The 18021-nt window shown below is 47.4% G+C and overlaps 1 protein-coding gene across 2 annotated transcripts in view; it reads left to right on the top strand.

Annotated features, from left to right (window-relative positions):
• BRMS1L (BRMS1 like transcriptional repressor) overlaps positions 1–6420 on the top strand; it is a 74600-nt gene extending 68180 nt beyond the window's left edge. Inside the window, exon 11 of one of the 2 annotated variants that reach the window (XM_078659358.1) lies at positions 2053–6420. In XM_078659358.1, coding sequence (XP_078515484.1) covers positions 2053–2170 — 118 coding nt within the window. In that variant the 3' untranslated portion in view covers positions 2171–6420. The remainder of the gene's footprint in view (positions 1–2052) is intronic. The other variant, XM_078659357.1, reaches the window with a different exon arrangement.
• Positions 6421–18021: the final 11601 nt, after the last annotated feature.

The following is an 18021-nucleotide window of genomic DNA, read 5'->3' as shown; positions in this document are numbered from 1 at the left end:
CAACATTTTTAACCATAGCGGTGAGACTCAGCAAAAAGATAAATTGATCCTAGATGAGTTACTGTAAAATTGACCAATGTTACCTGAATCTCGCTTTTTAAACTTAGATTTTCTTATGTTGCTGGTTTTAAATTCCTAGATGAGGAATATATTGTTGTTTTTAAATTATGGCATCATGCATTACATATTTTAATGTGTACTTGCTCCCTTTTTTTATATTGTATTTTTATGTCTTTATGTTGCCTGGTGACCAATGGATCGTCTGTGTGTTCTTGTACTTTTATGGTTTTTGTAACTGAACCGAATAAAGTATTTCTTGAACTTGACAATAATAATAATAAACCATTTATAAAGCGCCTGGTTACCCAAAAACAGTGTGTCCCCGCGCTAAACACTGCAAAATAACTCCAAGGAAAGAACAGAGGTGAGCCAGAAAGGGGAAGGGGAAAGAGAGGGGATTATGCACGTGGAAAGAAAAAAGTTTTAAGTTTTCCCCGCAACCTGATTTCAGAGGGTTCCATCCGGAGCTCGAGCGGGAGTTCGTTCCAACACTTGGCAGCCAGAAATCTGAACGAACAACCCCCCATCCTAGCTCTGGTAATTTTGGGGAGCTTGAACATCATCATTCTAGAAGATCTCAAGTTCCTGATGGGTCGATGTATAGTTAGAAGGCTTTGTAAATAGCCAGGACCAGTGCCATGTGCAATACGATGGGCAAAGCAGAGGGACTTAAATTTAATTCGCTCCTTGATAGGGAGCCAGTGAAGTTTGGACAGAGCGGATTTCCCTGAAGCTCTGCGAGAAAGTTTGAGCACAAGGCGTGCTGCAGCATTCTGAGCACACTGGAGTTGGTGAAGTCCTTTTTTGCTCAAACCTAAAAGCAGAGCATTCCCGTAGTCAAGATGGGGGGTTACTAAAGCGTGGACGATGATCTTCCTGGAATCCATGGGAAGGGGGTCTAAGACCTTCCGGAGAACTTCCAGTACGCTGAAGCACCTAGCTGTTACTTTACTGACGTGAGACTTGTATGAAAGGTCTGAGTCAAGTGTTATGCCCAGATTACGCACCGACACCACAGGACAGGGCGGATTGCCTAGTTCCGCAGGCCACCACATGTGTGACCGTGCTGAAGATGATTTCCCTACCACCAATAGCTCGGTTTTATCGCCAGTCAGGCGTAGGCAATTGCTGTTCATCCAAGCTGCCACAGATGAGATAGTTGGCGAAATTGGTGGCATCTTCTTTGTGGTCGGGCGTAAGCTTGAACATCAATTGGGTGTCATCAGCATAGCTGACAATGCCCACCCCAAAAGTCTCAGCTATGCGAGCCAGGGGTTCCATATAGATGTTAAACAAAGTAGGGCTCAAACTTGAGCCCTGAAGAACCCCGTGGCTCGCCTTCCTGAGAGTGGATTTAAAGGGGGGGCAGTGCATCTGGAGCTCCGGTTAACCAAGAAGGACCTCATCCAAGCAAGGGCTTCTCCCTTCACTCCCATATCAAACAGCCGAGACAGCAGCGTTGCGTGCAGCGCGGCGTCAAAAGCTGCACTTAGATCTAAAAGAACGAACGCTGCTGTCTCTCCTTCGTCCACTATGCGCCTTAGGCCCTCTGTGGAAAAAAGTAGGGCTGACTCTGTAGAGTAACCAGCTCTAAAACCCGATTGTGTGGGGTACAGGAGAGAGTGTTCCTCCAGATAACTCATGAGCTGCCTATTCACTACTTTTTCCACAATCTTGGCGCAAAAGGGAAGAAGGGACATAGGACGGAGGTTTTGAAATTGGGAGATGTGGATGTTGGCCTTCTTTTTAAGAGGGATTACCTGGTCAGTTTTCCAAGCATCCAATACCTGACATTCTTGAAAAGAGAGCGACACAATAAGGTTGATGGGTGCCATTGGCAAACGCTGCTCTATTGTGTTCTTCAGTCCACTGTCACGCCTCTGAGCTGCTCCCCTATGGGGCAGCCTGTTGGAAATATGCATTTCAAATATATTTTTAATGAGTATTTTGGTATCTCTGCCGTATTTTAATATACACTTTTTTTCCACGCAGTGCCGTCATCACCACCATCAACCACGACGAGGTTTGGTTCAAGAGGCAGGACGGGAGCAAATCGAAGCTGTACATCTCGCAGCTGCAGAAGGGGAAGTACACAATCAAGCACATGTGAAGGCCACCTGGTGGGTTACTGGACCGATGCCCCGCCCTCCGCGGATCCTGGAGGCCCCGGACGTGCAGCTGCCCCTTCCTGTCACGTGCTGCAAGGCTGTGCGCCATGGTGGTCCTTGTGACGTGCAGATTCCTGTGTCTGTCTAATTTGTTATTCAAATTGTCGTTCGGTGGCACCCTCTCAGCACCTCATGGCTTGGACAAGTCTTTCAGGGAATCGGTTGCTGAAGCAACAATTTCCCTCCGCACCAGGGAGAGCGCGTCTCACAGATACCGTCCCATGGAAGGACCACGCCATGCCACTCCTTTCAAGGGGTCACACCTCATTGGAGGACCTTTTTCAACGTGGTATCAGGAAGGATGCTGTTGGAACACGGACTTATTTCAGGGTCAACCCAGCCCAACACCTTAAGAACTCCGTCCTCGCAGGATCTGGCTCGGTCACTTCTCCTTTTAAGTGACCGCACCCTTCCTCCTAGAGGATGACTTACCTCTTCCAGGTTCCTTATATTCACCATTGCGCGTTTACTTTTGGGGTGCAGCGTGGCATTGCGGCCCCTGGCAAATGGCCACGGTGCAGACCGCAGAGGGCACCCCTCTGGTTTTAGGTCTGCTCTGGGCTGGTGAGATTAGATGGAAACATTGTGAAAGTCCTGTTGGAGTGATTTTGGAAAAGTGGACTCGATCCCTCCTGAACGTGTTTAGCCACAGAAGTCTGAGTGAAGGTTGTGACAAGTGGACAAGGAATCTGCGCTCAGTCTGTCCGAGAGCTGCTAGCAGTGCCTGATTGCAGCCTTCGTATCCTTGCAAAGCTGCAGAGGGTGCCCTGTGCCAAGTTCAGCAGCAGATATTCAGTGTCTAACACTTTTTCCTTCAACACGCCTGTGGATTCTGTGCTAATCGTAAACCCACTGGAAGGATACTTGGTGCTGCGTTGGGTCTGCTGCTGCGATCAGGAGATTTCTTCTCCTTTAGTGAACGTTGAATTTAATGGTGCCGTTAGTAGAGATTCAGTATCCGAAGCCAGTGTTGTATGATCGCGAGGAATGCCATCCATAGTCCGTAGCACGTGAGGTGCTGGGATTGGTGTCTCGATTTGCAATCCTTGGGTCTGTCGTCCTCTTCCTGCGGCTGGTGGTTCGTCATTGCAGTAGCTCCTGGCCTCTTGTCTATGGTGTCTGTTGAGTCAACGAGTGCTGGGTTTAGATGAAATCTGCATTTAAAGGGAAGTGTTACCTGTTGAGACACCTCCCTGGTTCAGAGTCTCTTCCTCTCAAGCAGGTCTCCTGGGTGCCAAGTCCTGAGCAAGGAGCTCACAAGTTGTGCTCCGCACTGTGTTGCACGCTGTATGAGTTTCTATACAACATCCTGTGCCGCTTCCTGGCTGGGTCTTCTCCACCGGCTTGGGAAGGTACATCTTGTCCAAGCACCGGTTTCCATTGATAATTCTTGGTTTGTGTAATCCAGTGCAGGCCTGTGATGTCCCCGACAGAGCATGTGCAGGGTTGTCGGTAGCATAGCCCGATTGGCAAGCTTGTACTGCGAGAAACGCATCTCACTGGGGAACTGTAGTCCGCTTACTGTGACCAGGAACAGCTTATGAAGCTGTTAAACTGCAGTGCCCTCCGTGCTGCAGCGCATAGCGCCTGCTATTGCAAGTGTTGGGGAGGGATGTGTAGGTACCGCTCAGCAACCAACTAGTAACTGGTACCATACAGACTGCTGGGTATACAGTCACCTTCCGAAGCGGGCGGGTCGCTTGAAATCCCGCACGTCGGACCCATGTGAGGGGTTGGAGGGCTGGTGAGGGGGTGGCTGCTGCGGTGCCCGAATGACGCAGAGGCTATGGGCAGCGCCTCCATCACAGGAAATCTTTCTGCCGCTGCTTCCGTTTTACCGCAGGGGTCTCCTAACCCTAGTTATTGCATGGTCTAGATTTTATGTTCTTAAGTTGTCTTGTTTTATGTTTCATATTATTTAAAGTTCTTTTGTACATACATTGCATTGGTTTCTAACAATGTTAATGTTTCTGAAAGGCACTAAGTGACCCTGCAGATTGCAACGTTCAGTGTAGAATAAAATGTTCTGGGGTTGGTGGCAATGATCTCTTTCCACTGTCCTTGCAGCCCTCATGCCCACTCCTCCACCCTCCAGATGCACCTCAGGCACACTCCGCCACCCACCTCACACCTACTCTTCAACCCTCCAGACTCACCTCATGCCCACCTCTCCAGACCCACCTCATGCCCACCCCTCTAGACCCCACATCATGCCCACTCCTCCATCCTCTAGACTCTCCTCAGTTTAGAGTTCAACACTGTGCCCAAAAGTGCTTCACGTGGCACCTGGATAGTGCAAGTTGTTGTGGGCCAGACTTGAGATGGAGTCCATTCCTGTGACTGCAGCAGCTTGTCTACCTCGGTCCTTGTCGAGCCTGCTGTCCCGGGGCACGTGATTTCACCGGGAGGGCTTGGTATGTGCAGCCATGACAGCAGGTCCTGGATTTTGGGGGGCAGTGTTTTCATAAAAGGCCACTTCTGCCCCCGTATGCCATCTCTGCATTAGTGTCACTTTTGGCAGAGGGTTACCAACAGTAGGGTGTGGAAGTGCTGGCAATGGAGACATGGGGCAGAGTTTCAGACTCTGCAGATGAGATTTACACATACCTTTTATATAAATGAGTTATAAACATAGTCAGTGGTTATCCAGCAGGTCTTAAATGGATAACTGCCCCCCCTCCACTCTTCTGCTGAGTTGGACTATGCTTCCCCCTGCCAAATCCCCTCCAAGTAACAGGTTTGGATTAATTTGTCACAAAAGGTGAATGTGCCAATCCCCTGAAAGTGAGATCCTTGGAATATCCCCTGGAGGGGACTGATTGTCCCACTTCCTCAGCCGTCTCCATCCCTCTGGACTGGAATAATGATCGGATCCCTTACTTGTATTCTTGAGTTTGTTTGGCTCACTGCTCTTCTCTAAGCTGCCCATTGCCAGGGAGTTGCTTCATCCCCCTGAGCTTCCACATCCCCTGTGAGCTGCTTAGTCCTGAAGGGGAAGGAACAAGCTCCTAGGTCTAGTTGTCGGATTGCATGGTTTTATAATCGTGTGCCAATTTCCAGTCACCATGTTTCTTGATCCCTGGGTGCATTTCTGACAGCTGCTATACATGCTGCTATAATTTATATTTTTTGTATCAATGTTGGGAGCAGAGCTATGCAACCCAAGGACAAGATGTGCTCAGTCTCTTCTTGGCATCACACGTTCAACATTAACACTTGTGTTTTGCTTATTCCTTTGCTTTGAGTTTATTGACCTAGTGCCTTGCTAACTTAGTACCAGGCACCTAGTGACCCCCTCCCTACTTTGTCCCCCGGCCTCCGATTGTGAATTCTGTATTCATGATTCCATCAACTCCTAGAGGTGGCAAGCCCCCTATGCCCGTCTCAGACCCCTGTGGTATACAGTTCTAGATGTGTAAGGCTCTCTGTGCCAATCCGAAGGTGACGGGCTGTCTGCTCTGTGCCAATTGCTTCTACCTGATATCCCAGTTCTGCACATAACTGGGCCTGTAAATCTCTGAGCATCTGCTGACCCCGGAGCTGCTATGTCCACTAGGGGAGAGATCATTGCTGGACATCTATGTGCCAACTTCCAGAGCTTCCTCATTCCTTGACCAGCGGGTGCAGTTGTGTATTTTAGGCACCCACACGTGTTGTCCTTGCTGCTATCATCAAATATGTTAATCTGTGTTTTCAGTATAATGTGATGAATGGATGAAACACCCTTGTTTACTGTGCCCAACACCGACTGAGTTTTTCTTTACCTTGGGAATAGGTGTGGGGTTGGGTGGTGGTCCTTTTTCATTTACTTCCATAACTCTGGAAAGGGTTGCACATTTTTATGTTTATTTTTTTGTGTGCTAAATGTATGTGTTGTGCCCAAGGGCTAATGAAATGTGGACTGTGTAGTGGGTGCTGCAAACAGTTTGACGGGTGGTGGTGGGGAGGAGGGGTGGGCATGTGTTGTCTTGGTAAACTGCATTCCTTTGCCTTGTCAATCGAACAGCCCAGCTTAAGGTCACCCACACTTGGTGAAAATAAACCATACGCTTGAAATGTCTGGCTCAGACCAGTGGGCGTCAGTCTTACCAAATTTAGGGGGATGGGGCACCTTGCTTGGTTTTGTTGCTTTACCTGTGATTACTACCACTGCAGTGCGTTTCAGAGCTTGCACAATTTAGATATGTAAAAATGGGTCAAGCAGCTTTTTGAAATTCTTTTACCTATGTTCTCAAGCTACGTTTTCCTTAAGGCTTGAGCCCTAGACAGGGCACAGGCCTTCTGTTACTGGGTGACTTGGGTAATGTTGCTTATAGCACCGGGCTGCTTCAGAAGAGAACGCCCGAAGAAAGTTCTTCTATGTGCTCTCCCAAGGGCCAGAGTGTTTGCTGGGTGGCTCAAGCTGAAAAACCCATGCCAGCCTTTGATTCTTGATGTTATTCCTTCTGCAGATTCCTGGGCAGCACATAGTTCTCTTCGTCTAGTGAGTGGGTGAAACCTGCGCCAGATGCCTGGGACCATGGGATCACGTTCACCGAACCAACACGGAAGAATCCTGGGAGTGGTTTAGGGCTCTATGAATCTGGGTCTTACACTCATTGCTTATCAAGCGCCAAGGAAAGTGAAAGATCTTGCGCTCTGGTTCAACGATAATGACTGAGCTGAGCCAGCAGCAGCATCACCCTCAGATGTAGGTTTGTGCGGTCTGACCGTATCCAGCAGGAACACCACCCTAGAGTGAAAAGTAAGACTCTCTGCTCTGTGACAGGGATAGGTCAAGATGGGGTTTTATAAAAGCAGGATATGAGGTGATGCTTTCTTACCTTGTTTGACGTCTTGGCGCGACCCATGCAGATCTAGAGAGGCACTTGAGGTGGTTCTGGCCAGCTCAGCTGCAGTGTTCTTATGACTTCTGGGCTGCTCGCTTACTGAGATGACCTCCTTGTACACTTCAGTTTGCAGGACCTCACTGTTCGTCATTGTGGCGATGGGCTAGCTTCTCTCCATGCTGGCCATTTCAGCTCCCTCCATTCCAAGATCCGATCACAAGAGCAGAGCGGCCTCTATGGCCCAAGGCCTGTCCAAAGCTGTGGGAGCACGGCAACATCTGTAAACTTTCCCATCCACATGAAGTTTGAGTTGATACCTTGGGAGGAGCAATATTTATCCTTTATGGGAATATCTGCGTTTTCTAATCTCTAACACCTGTCAAGTGAATCTTTTTTAGGCTTTCATCTCCGGCTTTTGCAGAATCATTCTGTTTTTTCCAAGGAGAGGCTGACACACTTCATGTCTGCTCCCCCCAGTAACACACAGACAGAAGGGGGTGCTTGGATACTGGTGCTCGGCTGAAACCTTGATGCCTGTGCACAGTCTCCTTTTGCACACCATTCCCTGTACTCTCCGATATGTAAAGCATTCCTGCCTGGTGCTCGCCCTTCCCTCGACACACTTGGATGAAATAAGGGTCTTGTCGTAGAAGCCTGGTACGTCCACCACCGGGCGTTGTGCCCCTAAACCTTGTCAACTTTCAAGTTAGTTGCCCCATAGGCCACGTAGAGAGGGTCCAAGCTGCCTTTGACTGTGAGTGAGTCTACTGTGTTAGACCCCCTGGCCGTAGAGTCTGGTCCTCTGCTGGGAAATGCTGGCAAAACATGCAGCAACTGGAGCCTATTGGGTGAGAAATGACAGTGCACCCCTGAAAGTTGATAAGAGGCAGCATGGCACAACATTAACTTTCCTGCATGATGTGCCTAAAGCATGTAGCTCTCTGGTATGGCCAGTCGTGGGAGTTTGCCAGTATTTGTCTCGAACGTAGGTAGAAGAGGGCACACTTCATACTGACCTAAGCACCCGCCAACTTCACACTTTGCTTCAGAAAGATGCTGAAGAATTGCTGGAAAAATGGCCGGTGTTCTGTTCGGTGTCAGTGTTTTAGTATGGGAAGTCAGTTGCTGGTGTGAACAAATGTTGACCCTCTGCTGCTTAGTAAAGGGATTTATGTTTTATTCTACATCTGTCTAAAAAATGCTTCAAATCTGTTTTATACGAGACGTTTTTGCATCTGTCTCTAACATGAACCCATTAAGTTGCTTTTTTCTTTGTCCCGGTGGATTTACATTCCATGTGTTTGGTGAAGGAAAAGCCTCCAGCTCATTGGTTGTGGGGACAGTGGGGCTTAAGTTGCGTACTAGCTCAAGTGATATCTCTGCATGGCTGAATTAAAATATTAAGTTACCTTAAAAGTGAACCCCTTTTTCCTGGTAGTGTGGCTTGACTTTTCACTTCAGGAGCACCAGTCTTGGCGGTCAGTGGTGCCCTGCCAGCTCACTGGCTTGAGAGAAAGAATCTACAGAGGAAACCCAGTAACAATCTGAATCAAATTGACCTTGGGTGGTAGTGAAAGTGTAGAGGTTTTGTGCAGCGGAGGAAGGAGGTGGCTGCTTATAGCAACATTTTGAAGGATTGATTGTTGAACATCTTGAGGTGGGTATTTGGGGAAGAGTTACATCTCCAATAGTGTCATCTACTCATTAGTACTGTAAGGACTTTCTTAATCTGTGAATCAAAGGGAATATCACTTAAATACAAGGTGGGAGTAGGATTCTTCACTGAGGAGCTGCTGTGGGGTTTGGATGGAGGGCTGGTTGGATAAAGTGTTCCATTTTAATCTACCTTTTCCGACCTGTCTTCCTTGCCATGAGGCTATTGTGCAAGCTTTGAAACAAGCATACAAAAAGTATATATTCACAATATTCTGATTGTTCAAGGATATTTTTCACTGGTGTGGTTGCAGACCCTCTTAGATTTTGATAATTGACAACTACTGCATACGAATGCCTTCTCTAAAGGCTTGAAGAATGCCTTCATTATCTGCTCTGTAATGTAAACGTTGAAAGACTCCTTGAACCCACAACCGTGTATTTAAAAAAAATAAACCGCATCTCCGTTATTGAGGAGTTCAGGGGCTTTCTCATTCAGTAAGTAGTGGTTTCCGTTACCATTTTCAAACGTGACTAGAAGTCTTGTAATGACGGCTAAAGTTTCAGGAATCCTGTCACCTAGTGAGGGCTCTGGTGGTGGACTGATGCCCGCAAAGGGCTTGGTGAATGTGGGATTACTGGTTATCTTTATTTCAAGGCAGTTGCCTGGGTAAGTGCGAGCAGTCAGATGGGTTGCATTGGGTAGTTGGCTGCTTGCAGCACCAGAATGTGTTCCCATGTCACATGAAAATTTGAAATGGCAAGAAGTGAAATCAGTGTTTTTTATGCATGAGTTGCCTCTCCCACTGCCCAACACCTTTATGCCTGAAATCAATCCTGGAAGGGAGTCCTTGCAAGGTATCATACAATTAATATACTTTATTTAGTCGTTTCACAATTCAATATTTTTGCATTTTATAATTCAGGTGCTCACACATGTGACAAAGTGCTCTTAGTAACTGAGTGAAAAGAATAAAAACAACAACTATATACAAAATGTCACAGACAAGGTTAACCCCACAGAAAAATATATACAGTGCAATGGGGGAGTTTTCATTGAATGGTTCGACGGCGTTTCGTTCTAGTGTGATTTCTAGATCATCAGGACGAGAGCGTGAGCTTTCTTCAGAATTATTTAGTAGAACTGTGTGCATCCAAGATTGCCATACAGAGTTCTATAACTGTTATGAGTAGATCCAAATGCGCAGCGTCTATGTAGCAAAAACTCATAGAATCTTATTTCTTGGTATACTCGGCTCTCATTTCAGGCGTTTCCATCATTGTCAGTAGGTTATCGCTGTGCAGAGTCACGGCGGGAGTAAATCTCCGCGGTAACGCTATAAGTCTATTGCTGAAAAAATATTGAATTGTGAAACGACTAAATAAAGTATATTAATTGTATGATACCTTGCAAGGACTCCCTTCCAGGATTGATTTCAGAGTTAAAGTTATACCTTATTCTCACTAGGACCTTTTGAGGCCACCCCAAACCATTGTTATTTTTTATAAATACTTTAACCCCAGGTTTCACTAATGGGGTACCCTTGTTTCCTTTAACAACACCTTTATGCAGCCTCTTTTGGTTGGATTAACTTTCTATCCGAGTGCTGAACACTTTATTACTGTTGAAGTGGGACATGAAATAAAGCAGATTATTAATTTAAGCTGTAATGTCATTGGGGAATAGGCCTGGGTGGAAGATCTCTTTTGTATTTCTTGAATGTTTTTTCAGATAAAAGTGATATTTTTTTTCTGGTTTCTTAAATGAGGCATACCTTTGTCTAACCACTTTTGCTGCTGTTGCCTGGTGTTTTTTGCAGGACGTAGAATGTTATTCAGTTGAAATGTTTCTTTAATCTCTAGGAGGAGGCTTCACACTGGCTTGTTTCTCAACCCCACCCCTCAGTGTCCTGCGCTTCAGTCCGCAAAACTGTGCCATGCTTGGAATAAATATTTGCTCTTCGTGTCCCTGTGTCTATTTTGTTTGTTTTTAGATACTTCCTTGTGAGAAAAGAGCTGGCTAAACATGTGGAATTAACAGAACAACAAGCTTAGATTGTTCGAGGCATATGAGCTGTAGATCATATGCGTTAGCATAGATCGCCATCTGGTGTAGGGTCCGGAAGTTTGCACTTTGTTTTATTCGAAGAAGTCTTTGCAGTCACGAGTTAGGTGACTCCTCCTTTCGGTGATAGTGCGCATGGACATCGACTCATTTGCCAGTTTGTTTTTTCTGCCATCGGGTTCGGATGTGTATTGTTGCGCTCTGGTTCGGTATCGTTTTTGAAACCCTTCGACTTGCAATCCTCTACCCTCGACGGTATTGTCTTTCGATTGCAGTTTCCCATTCCACTTGTGTTGTCTACTCTGTGAAAACCTTCGATCGGGCTGCCGGGCCTACCTGTGCCGACCACGCCAGCAGTCGATTGAATGTACTCCGTTCAAGCTATGTCCCAGGTGTCCTGCTAAGTTTTTCTGAATTATGATGGGTTGTGGTACCCACCTAATCGTGCACTGTTCACTTGGTGCTCCGCACCTTCTGTGCTAAATTGTCGACCAAACAATTTGTCATAGTTATCAATTCAACTTTTAATCATTTTCTTTCTTTTATGCTTTTCATTTTGTTATTCATATTCAAAATCATATTCATAACCATTTTCATTTCATTGCATTATACTTTTGACACAATAGTATTCAGAGCATTTCAACATAATACATAGTGTTTTAAATTAGTTGCATCTTGAAGAGCTCAATGCATTTCGGCACCTATTGGCGCCTTCCTCAGGAGAAAATCATATCTCTCTTGTCATGAGCTGATGTTTCTGTAGTTATATCTTCATCAAATGCCCATATGCTCGTGCTAATCGTCAAAGATGTATCTTTTCTTCACTATGGTTCGAGTTTCTGGTCTTTCTTGCTCTAATCTTCAAACGGTATACTGCTATCCTTTCGAGAGACATAATTCAGAAAAACTTAGCAGGACACCTGGGACATAGCTTGAACGGAGTACATTCAATCGACTGCTGGCGTGGTCGGCACAGGTAGGCCCGACAGCCCGGACGAAGGTTTTCACAGAGTAGACAACACAAGTGGAATGGGAAACTGCAATCGAAAGACAATACCGTCGAGGGTAGAGGATTGCAAGTCGAAGGGTTTCAAAAACGATGCAACTAATTTAAAACACTATGTATTATGTTGAAATGCTCTGAATACTATTGTGTCAAAAGTATAATGCAATGAAATGAAAATTGTTATGAATGATTTTGAATATGAATAACAAAATGAAAAGCATAAAAGAAAGAAAATGATTAAAAGTTGAATTGATAACTATGACAAATTGTTTGGTCGACAATTTAGCACAGAAGGTGCGGAGCACCAAGTGAACAGTGCACGATTAGGTGGGTACCACAACCCATCATAATTCAGTGATATATTAGGGATTGACAACCCTTGTTAATCGTAGCACCAGTGGACAAGAGTCTAAGAATAAGTTTCATAACGGAGTGCTCCTTACAATCCCAATTAATACTGCTAAGTTTTTCAGCATAAATCTTTCTGGATTTACTGTGCTGTGCATTATTCCGCGGTCAAGTGGTTGGGTCCGGAATCGTAGTCCTTTCTTTGTTTTTTTTTTGTTTTGTTTTTTCCTAGCCCAGGTGGGCGTCGACGTCCCACCTTTGGTGTACTTCCTGTGATGTCGGCACGCTTCCTGCGGAAGCTCCCACCTTTGGGCGCCATCTTCAGATTCTTTTTTCTGCTGTTTGGTCCGGATCGTTCCCGAAAGGGCTCCAGAGTTTTGGAGAGAAGAAAACGCAGAAAAGACGATTTTTGAAGATAAATCAAGCGAGGACGACGAGGAACAACGCGATCGAACACGGACAGCGAAGGATAAGAGGAACTTTGTAAAGTTCAACATCCAACGGAGGATGCGCGCACAGGGGGCCCCCTGAGCACGAGAAATGTACAAGACACCTTTTAAATTCTGCTGTAACTGCCATCACAAGTACACGCAGAAGGACCAGCACCCGGTTTGCAACCTCTGCCTACCGGTCGACCACGAGAGCAAGGACTGCAACGCCTGTTCCGCTTTCACGCTGAAGACTATCCTGGTTCGAGAGCGTCAGAGACGAGCCAATTACAGCATGCAGGGGAAGGGCCAACCACCGTCCCTTCGAGACCTGGGGCTATCAAGCGACGAGGAGGAATACGCCGCCGAAGACGACGACGGCTACACAGTCGTAGAGACCGATAACCATTCAAAGGAGGTAGGAGAGTAGACTACCCCAAACCCCCTAAAAGACCCTCGAAGGTCTGAGCAAGACTCTCGAAAAACTGAGTCAAAGTCCTCGAAAGGAGCACTGGCGCCGAAACCCTCGACGTCTGCAGATGCATCCAGGAGCAAGCAGCACAGCGGATCCTTAGATAAGGACTCCCTGGTGGCTAAGACCGGCGAAAAGCCAAGGTTGTCTAAGAACGTTGCTGAAAAGGAGCATTAGTCTTCGAAAGACAAAGACCCGAAGGGCGCCTCGGCGTCGACCAAGTATCCGAAACCCTTCTCGACGTCGAAGAGATCGGCCGAACACTTCGACGCCGAACAGGCGGCCGAAATGGAAAGGAAGAAAAGACGGCTCAAAGCAGAGATGAATAACATCCTGCATAGGAAAAGGGAATTCGAAGAAAGAATGAAGGGCTTCGCGATTCCGCCGAAACAGAAGACGGTAATCGTCGAATTGGAAGAGGAGGACGACTTTGAGGCTGAACAGCCGCCGAAAAGTCCTGAGAACCTGGACCAAGCAGAGGAAAAAGCCTTCTATGAGGAGGAGGGCGACTACGAACGATCCTCGACTCAATATCCTCGGGGACATAGGACCTGGAGTGGCAGGACCTCGACGCCGAAAATCCAGAAGAAGGCGTAGACTCGTACCCTTCAAGGCCTTCGCAGCCAGATGACATTGGGGCCTACAATATCGCTGTCAAAAATGCGGCAGCAGCTTTTGGAGTTAAGCTGGAGGAGGAGAAGCCGAAGGCAGACTTCCTCTTGGAGACCCTGCTCCTCACACAAGCTAGTAGCCAGTACTCCCCATGCTGGACAGTGTCATGGCCCAAGTGAGAGAGGCGTTCAAAGAACCGGCAACTTGCAGGTCAGTGACGCTGAGGACAGAAAAGAAGTACAAGCACTCCTCTAAGGATCCTCCCTACATCAGAGGATCGGTGACGGCGGACTCCATCATTGCGCGACCGCCAGAAAAAGGGCTAATGTGTCAGCAACAACAAGGCCACCACCAGACAAGGAAAGCAGGAGGATGGACCTAACAGGGAGGAAGATGGAGAGAAATTTGGCAATGCACTGGCGCATGGCAAACCCTTAACGCCCTGCTAAACAGGTACCAGTACCAGATTCTGGATGAAATCTGGCAGCTTCTCAAACATCTACCAGATGAATACCAACAGAGGGCGACGCACCTCGTCGAACAGGGAAAAAAATGTGGCAAACTCTTGCCTTAAGACAGCCTTGGACGGTGCAGACATGTCCAGCAGGCTGATGATGTTGGGAATAACGGAAAGGAGACAGGCCTGGCTCAGGATATCAGGTTTCAAACCGGAGGTGCAGAACAACATCCTAAGCACCTCGTTCAATGGGGAGACACTGTTTGGGGCACCAGTGGATGAAAAACTCACCGAACTCAAAAAGGAGAACGAAACGGCAATGTCTATGGGGGCCTTACAGTTCAGGGACACAAAAAGGGGTACTCCATCTCGGAGGCCAAATGGAAGAGGAGGAAACAAGCCAGGAACGTCCCACCAGACCCTCCAGCAGTCCAACCAAGGGGAAAGCAAAACACAACAAGGGCATCAGAAACAAACCTGGCACTACCAGCAAAGGGGCCAGTCCTGTCACGGGAAAGCGAACAGACTTAGACCGAATAAAAGAGGGGGCCACCAACTCACCTCAAAGTGACTTCCACACGCACTACGTGCCCTCCCACACAACACCTCCCAGGGTGGAGCACGACAAGACAGGATTACACGGACAGAACACCAACGACCATCAAACACCAGTATGAGGCAGGCAAAGTCACTTCAAGCAATGGAAGAAGATAACAACGGACAAGTGGATAGTCGACATCATCCAGTTCGGATATTGCATAGAACTGGAAAGTACACTGCCAAACATGAGACCAAACAGAAGGACGTAGTCAGGAGGAGACCTGTAGCTACTTCAAAAGGAAGCGGAAGAACTCCTCCAAAAGGAGGCCATCAAACCCATACCTTACAGAGAAAGGAACAGGGGAGTATACTCAACATACTTCCTGGTTCCAAAAGTGGACGACACACTGAGACTCATCCTGGACCTAAGGTTCTTAAACAAGTACGTAAGAACACAGAAGTTCAAAATGACGTCCCTGCAGGAGGTCATTCCTCAGCTAAGAGACTGAGACTTCATGGTCACCATAGACCTCAAAGATGCCTACCTGCATATCCCAATGAACAGGCGGCACAAACACCTACTGAGATTTGCCATCAACAAACATCACTACCAGTTCACAGCCCTGGTGTTCGGACTAAAATCCGCCCCAAGGGTTTTTACAAAGTGCCTCGCTGCAGTGGCAGCGCACCTAAGGAGGGAAGGGATACATGTATACCCTTACCTAGACGACTGGCTAATAAAGGCAAGTTCACACAGAGCATGCAAGGAACATGCTCAGCGCGCAACAAGTACACTGATTGACCTCGTATTCTCCATTCACTGGGGTATATCCTCAATGGAACAAGAGCAAGTAAAAATCTTCCTGGGTGCACAGATCGACACTATACAGAGCAGGGTGTGGCCCAGCAATAAGAGGACACTGGCCCTATGGAAGGACACACACCTCTACCAGAAGGGGCGAGCAAGATCATGGGCATGATGGCCTCCTGCATACATCTGGTCCCAAATGTACGGCTCCACATGAGACCATTCCAGGAATGGCTACAAGAACAATGGTCACAAGCTACAGGAAGTTGGGAAGATCTAGTGGTTGTAACGCACGCAGTGCAAGAGGAGATGTCGTGGTGGAACAAGGAGAACGTAACAGAAGGGAAGCCTTTAACACCACCGACCCCAACAGTGACCATCACCACAGACGCATCCCAGGAGGGATGGGGTGCTCACATGACCAAGGTGCGGCCCTGTGGACTCCAGCGGATGCGGTCAAACACATCAACTTCCTGGAACTTAAGACAGTATTCCTCGCCCTGAAGGCCTTCCAAACAAAACCAAAACTATACGGCCAGAGAGTGTTGATCCAGACACACAACACGACAACGATGTTCTACATCAACAAGCAGGGAGGAACACAATCCACACTGCTATCGAAACTAGCTCAGTAGATATGGAGATGGGCCATACCGCTAAAGATAGACCTGCTAGCCATACACCTACCAGGGAAGGACAATGTGGAAGCAGACTGGCTCAGCAGGCAGACATTGGCATCCCATGAGTGGGAGCTCAATGCACAGGAAACACAAAGACTGTTCAGAAAGTGGGGAACGCCGACAATAGACCGGTTTGCAACACACCAAAATGCAAATTGCCAAAGCTTCGCATCCAGGCAACCAGGGGAAGGATCCTTGGGGAATGCCCTATGGATAGACTGGTGCAAAACATTTGCCTTCGCTTTTCCCCCCCGATACCACGGATACACAGGGTACTCAGCAAGTGCAGGACCAGCAGCATGACCCTGATCCTGGTGGCACAACAGTGGGCCAGGCAGAGCTGGTACTCACAGATAATGGAACTGGCACAGGGTGCACCCCACAGGTTTGGGAAAAGGAAAGACTTACTCTCCATGCAAGGCGGAGAAGTCCTACATCCAGAGCTAGAGCGTCTCAGTTTAGCGGCGTGGCTCCTTGCGCACCTAATGCTACCTGAGAGCACCCTGAGTGTACTACGAGAGGCAAAAAGACCTAGCACACGACGGTGCTATGTGGCGAAATGGAAGAGATTTACACTATGGTGCCACAAGAAAAAGCTACACAAGAAGATGACAAGAGAATCAACGGTGTTGAGATCTCTCACACACCTGCTGAAGGAAAACCTAAGCTCCTCGCTTAGAGTGCACCATGCGGCGATAGTAGCCTTCACAAGGGGAGAAACGGAGAAGAGCCTCTTTACATCAAAGATAGTGAAAAGATTCCTAGAAGGGGCGAAGAGGATCGCACCTCTAAAAAGGATGCCACCACCGGCATGGAACCTCAATTTAATGCTAACAGAGCTCATGAAGGCGCCCTTTGAGCCGCTTCATAGGGCAACACTACAAATGCTAACTATGAAAACAGCCTTTTTGGTGGCAATCACCTCGCTGCGCAGGGGGAGCAAACTACAGGCACCAACGCTACAAGAACCCTACATCCAAATACACAATGATAGGGTGGTAATGAGAACTGACCCACACTTTATGCCAAAGGTGGTTTCAAGGTTCCACATCAACCAAACAATACAAATACCAAGCTTCTTTCAGAAGCCAACAACAAGCGCAGAGAGGGCACTTCACACTCTGGACGCTAGAAGGACTGTTATGTACTAATAGAAAGGACCACGGAGCACAGGAAAACAAAGTAGTTCTTTGTGTCCTTCGCACGCAGTTACCTGGGTAAACCAGTAACAAAGGTAACAATCGCACGATGGATTGCATGGACCATACAATTCTGCCACAAACAGGCAGGTCAAGAGCTAGCAGAGGGAACACGAGCCCACTCTACTAGGAAGAAGGGAGCAACAATAGCCTTCCTGGCTAACACACCCATTCAAGACATATGCCTGGCGGCAACATGGGCTTCAGTGCACACGTTCACTAAGCATTACTGCGTGGATATACAGATGAACAAGGAAGCACAAGTAGGACACAAGGTGCTTCAACATATATTCAACAACCAACGCTCATCTTTGACCCAGCCGCCACAACAATAACAAACCGCTACGAAGTCTATGCACAGCATAGTGAATCCAGAAAGATTCACGCTGCAAAACTAATCGTTTCTTACCTGTTGGTGTAGTTTTGCAGCTTGAAGATCTTTCTGGATTCACTAGCGAACCCACCCACCTCCGCCAGAAAGCTGAGGCTGGAGAAGAAGGTGGTAATACAAGGACAAAACAGGAAACAGACACCTTGAAAGACAAGCGGGGAAAAGGTTACTTACTTGGAAAAATACAGAAGGAATTGCCAAAGATTCACAAACAGAACAATCCAAGAAAAAAAAAATTCGAAGATGGCGCCTAAAGGTGGGAGCTACCGCAGGAAGCGTGCCGACGTCACAGGAAGTACACCAAA

The sequence above is a fragment of the Lissotriton helveticus genome, chromosome 9, assembly GCF_964261635.1.
Source record: "Lissotriton helveticus chromosome 9, aLisHel1.1, whole genome shotgun sequence".
In the NCBI taxonomy this organism is placed as follows: domain Eukaryota; kingdom Metazoa; phylum Chordata; class Amphibia; order Caudata; family Salamandridae; genus Lissotriton; species Lissotriton helveticus.
Note: the sequence above shows the minus strand (reverse complement) of the source record. Positions and strands in the feature narration are given on the sequence as shown.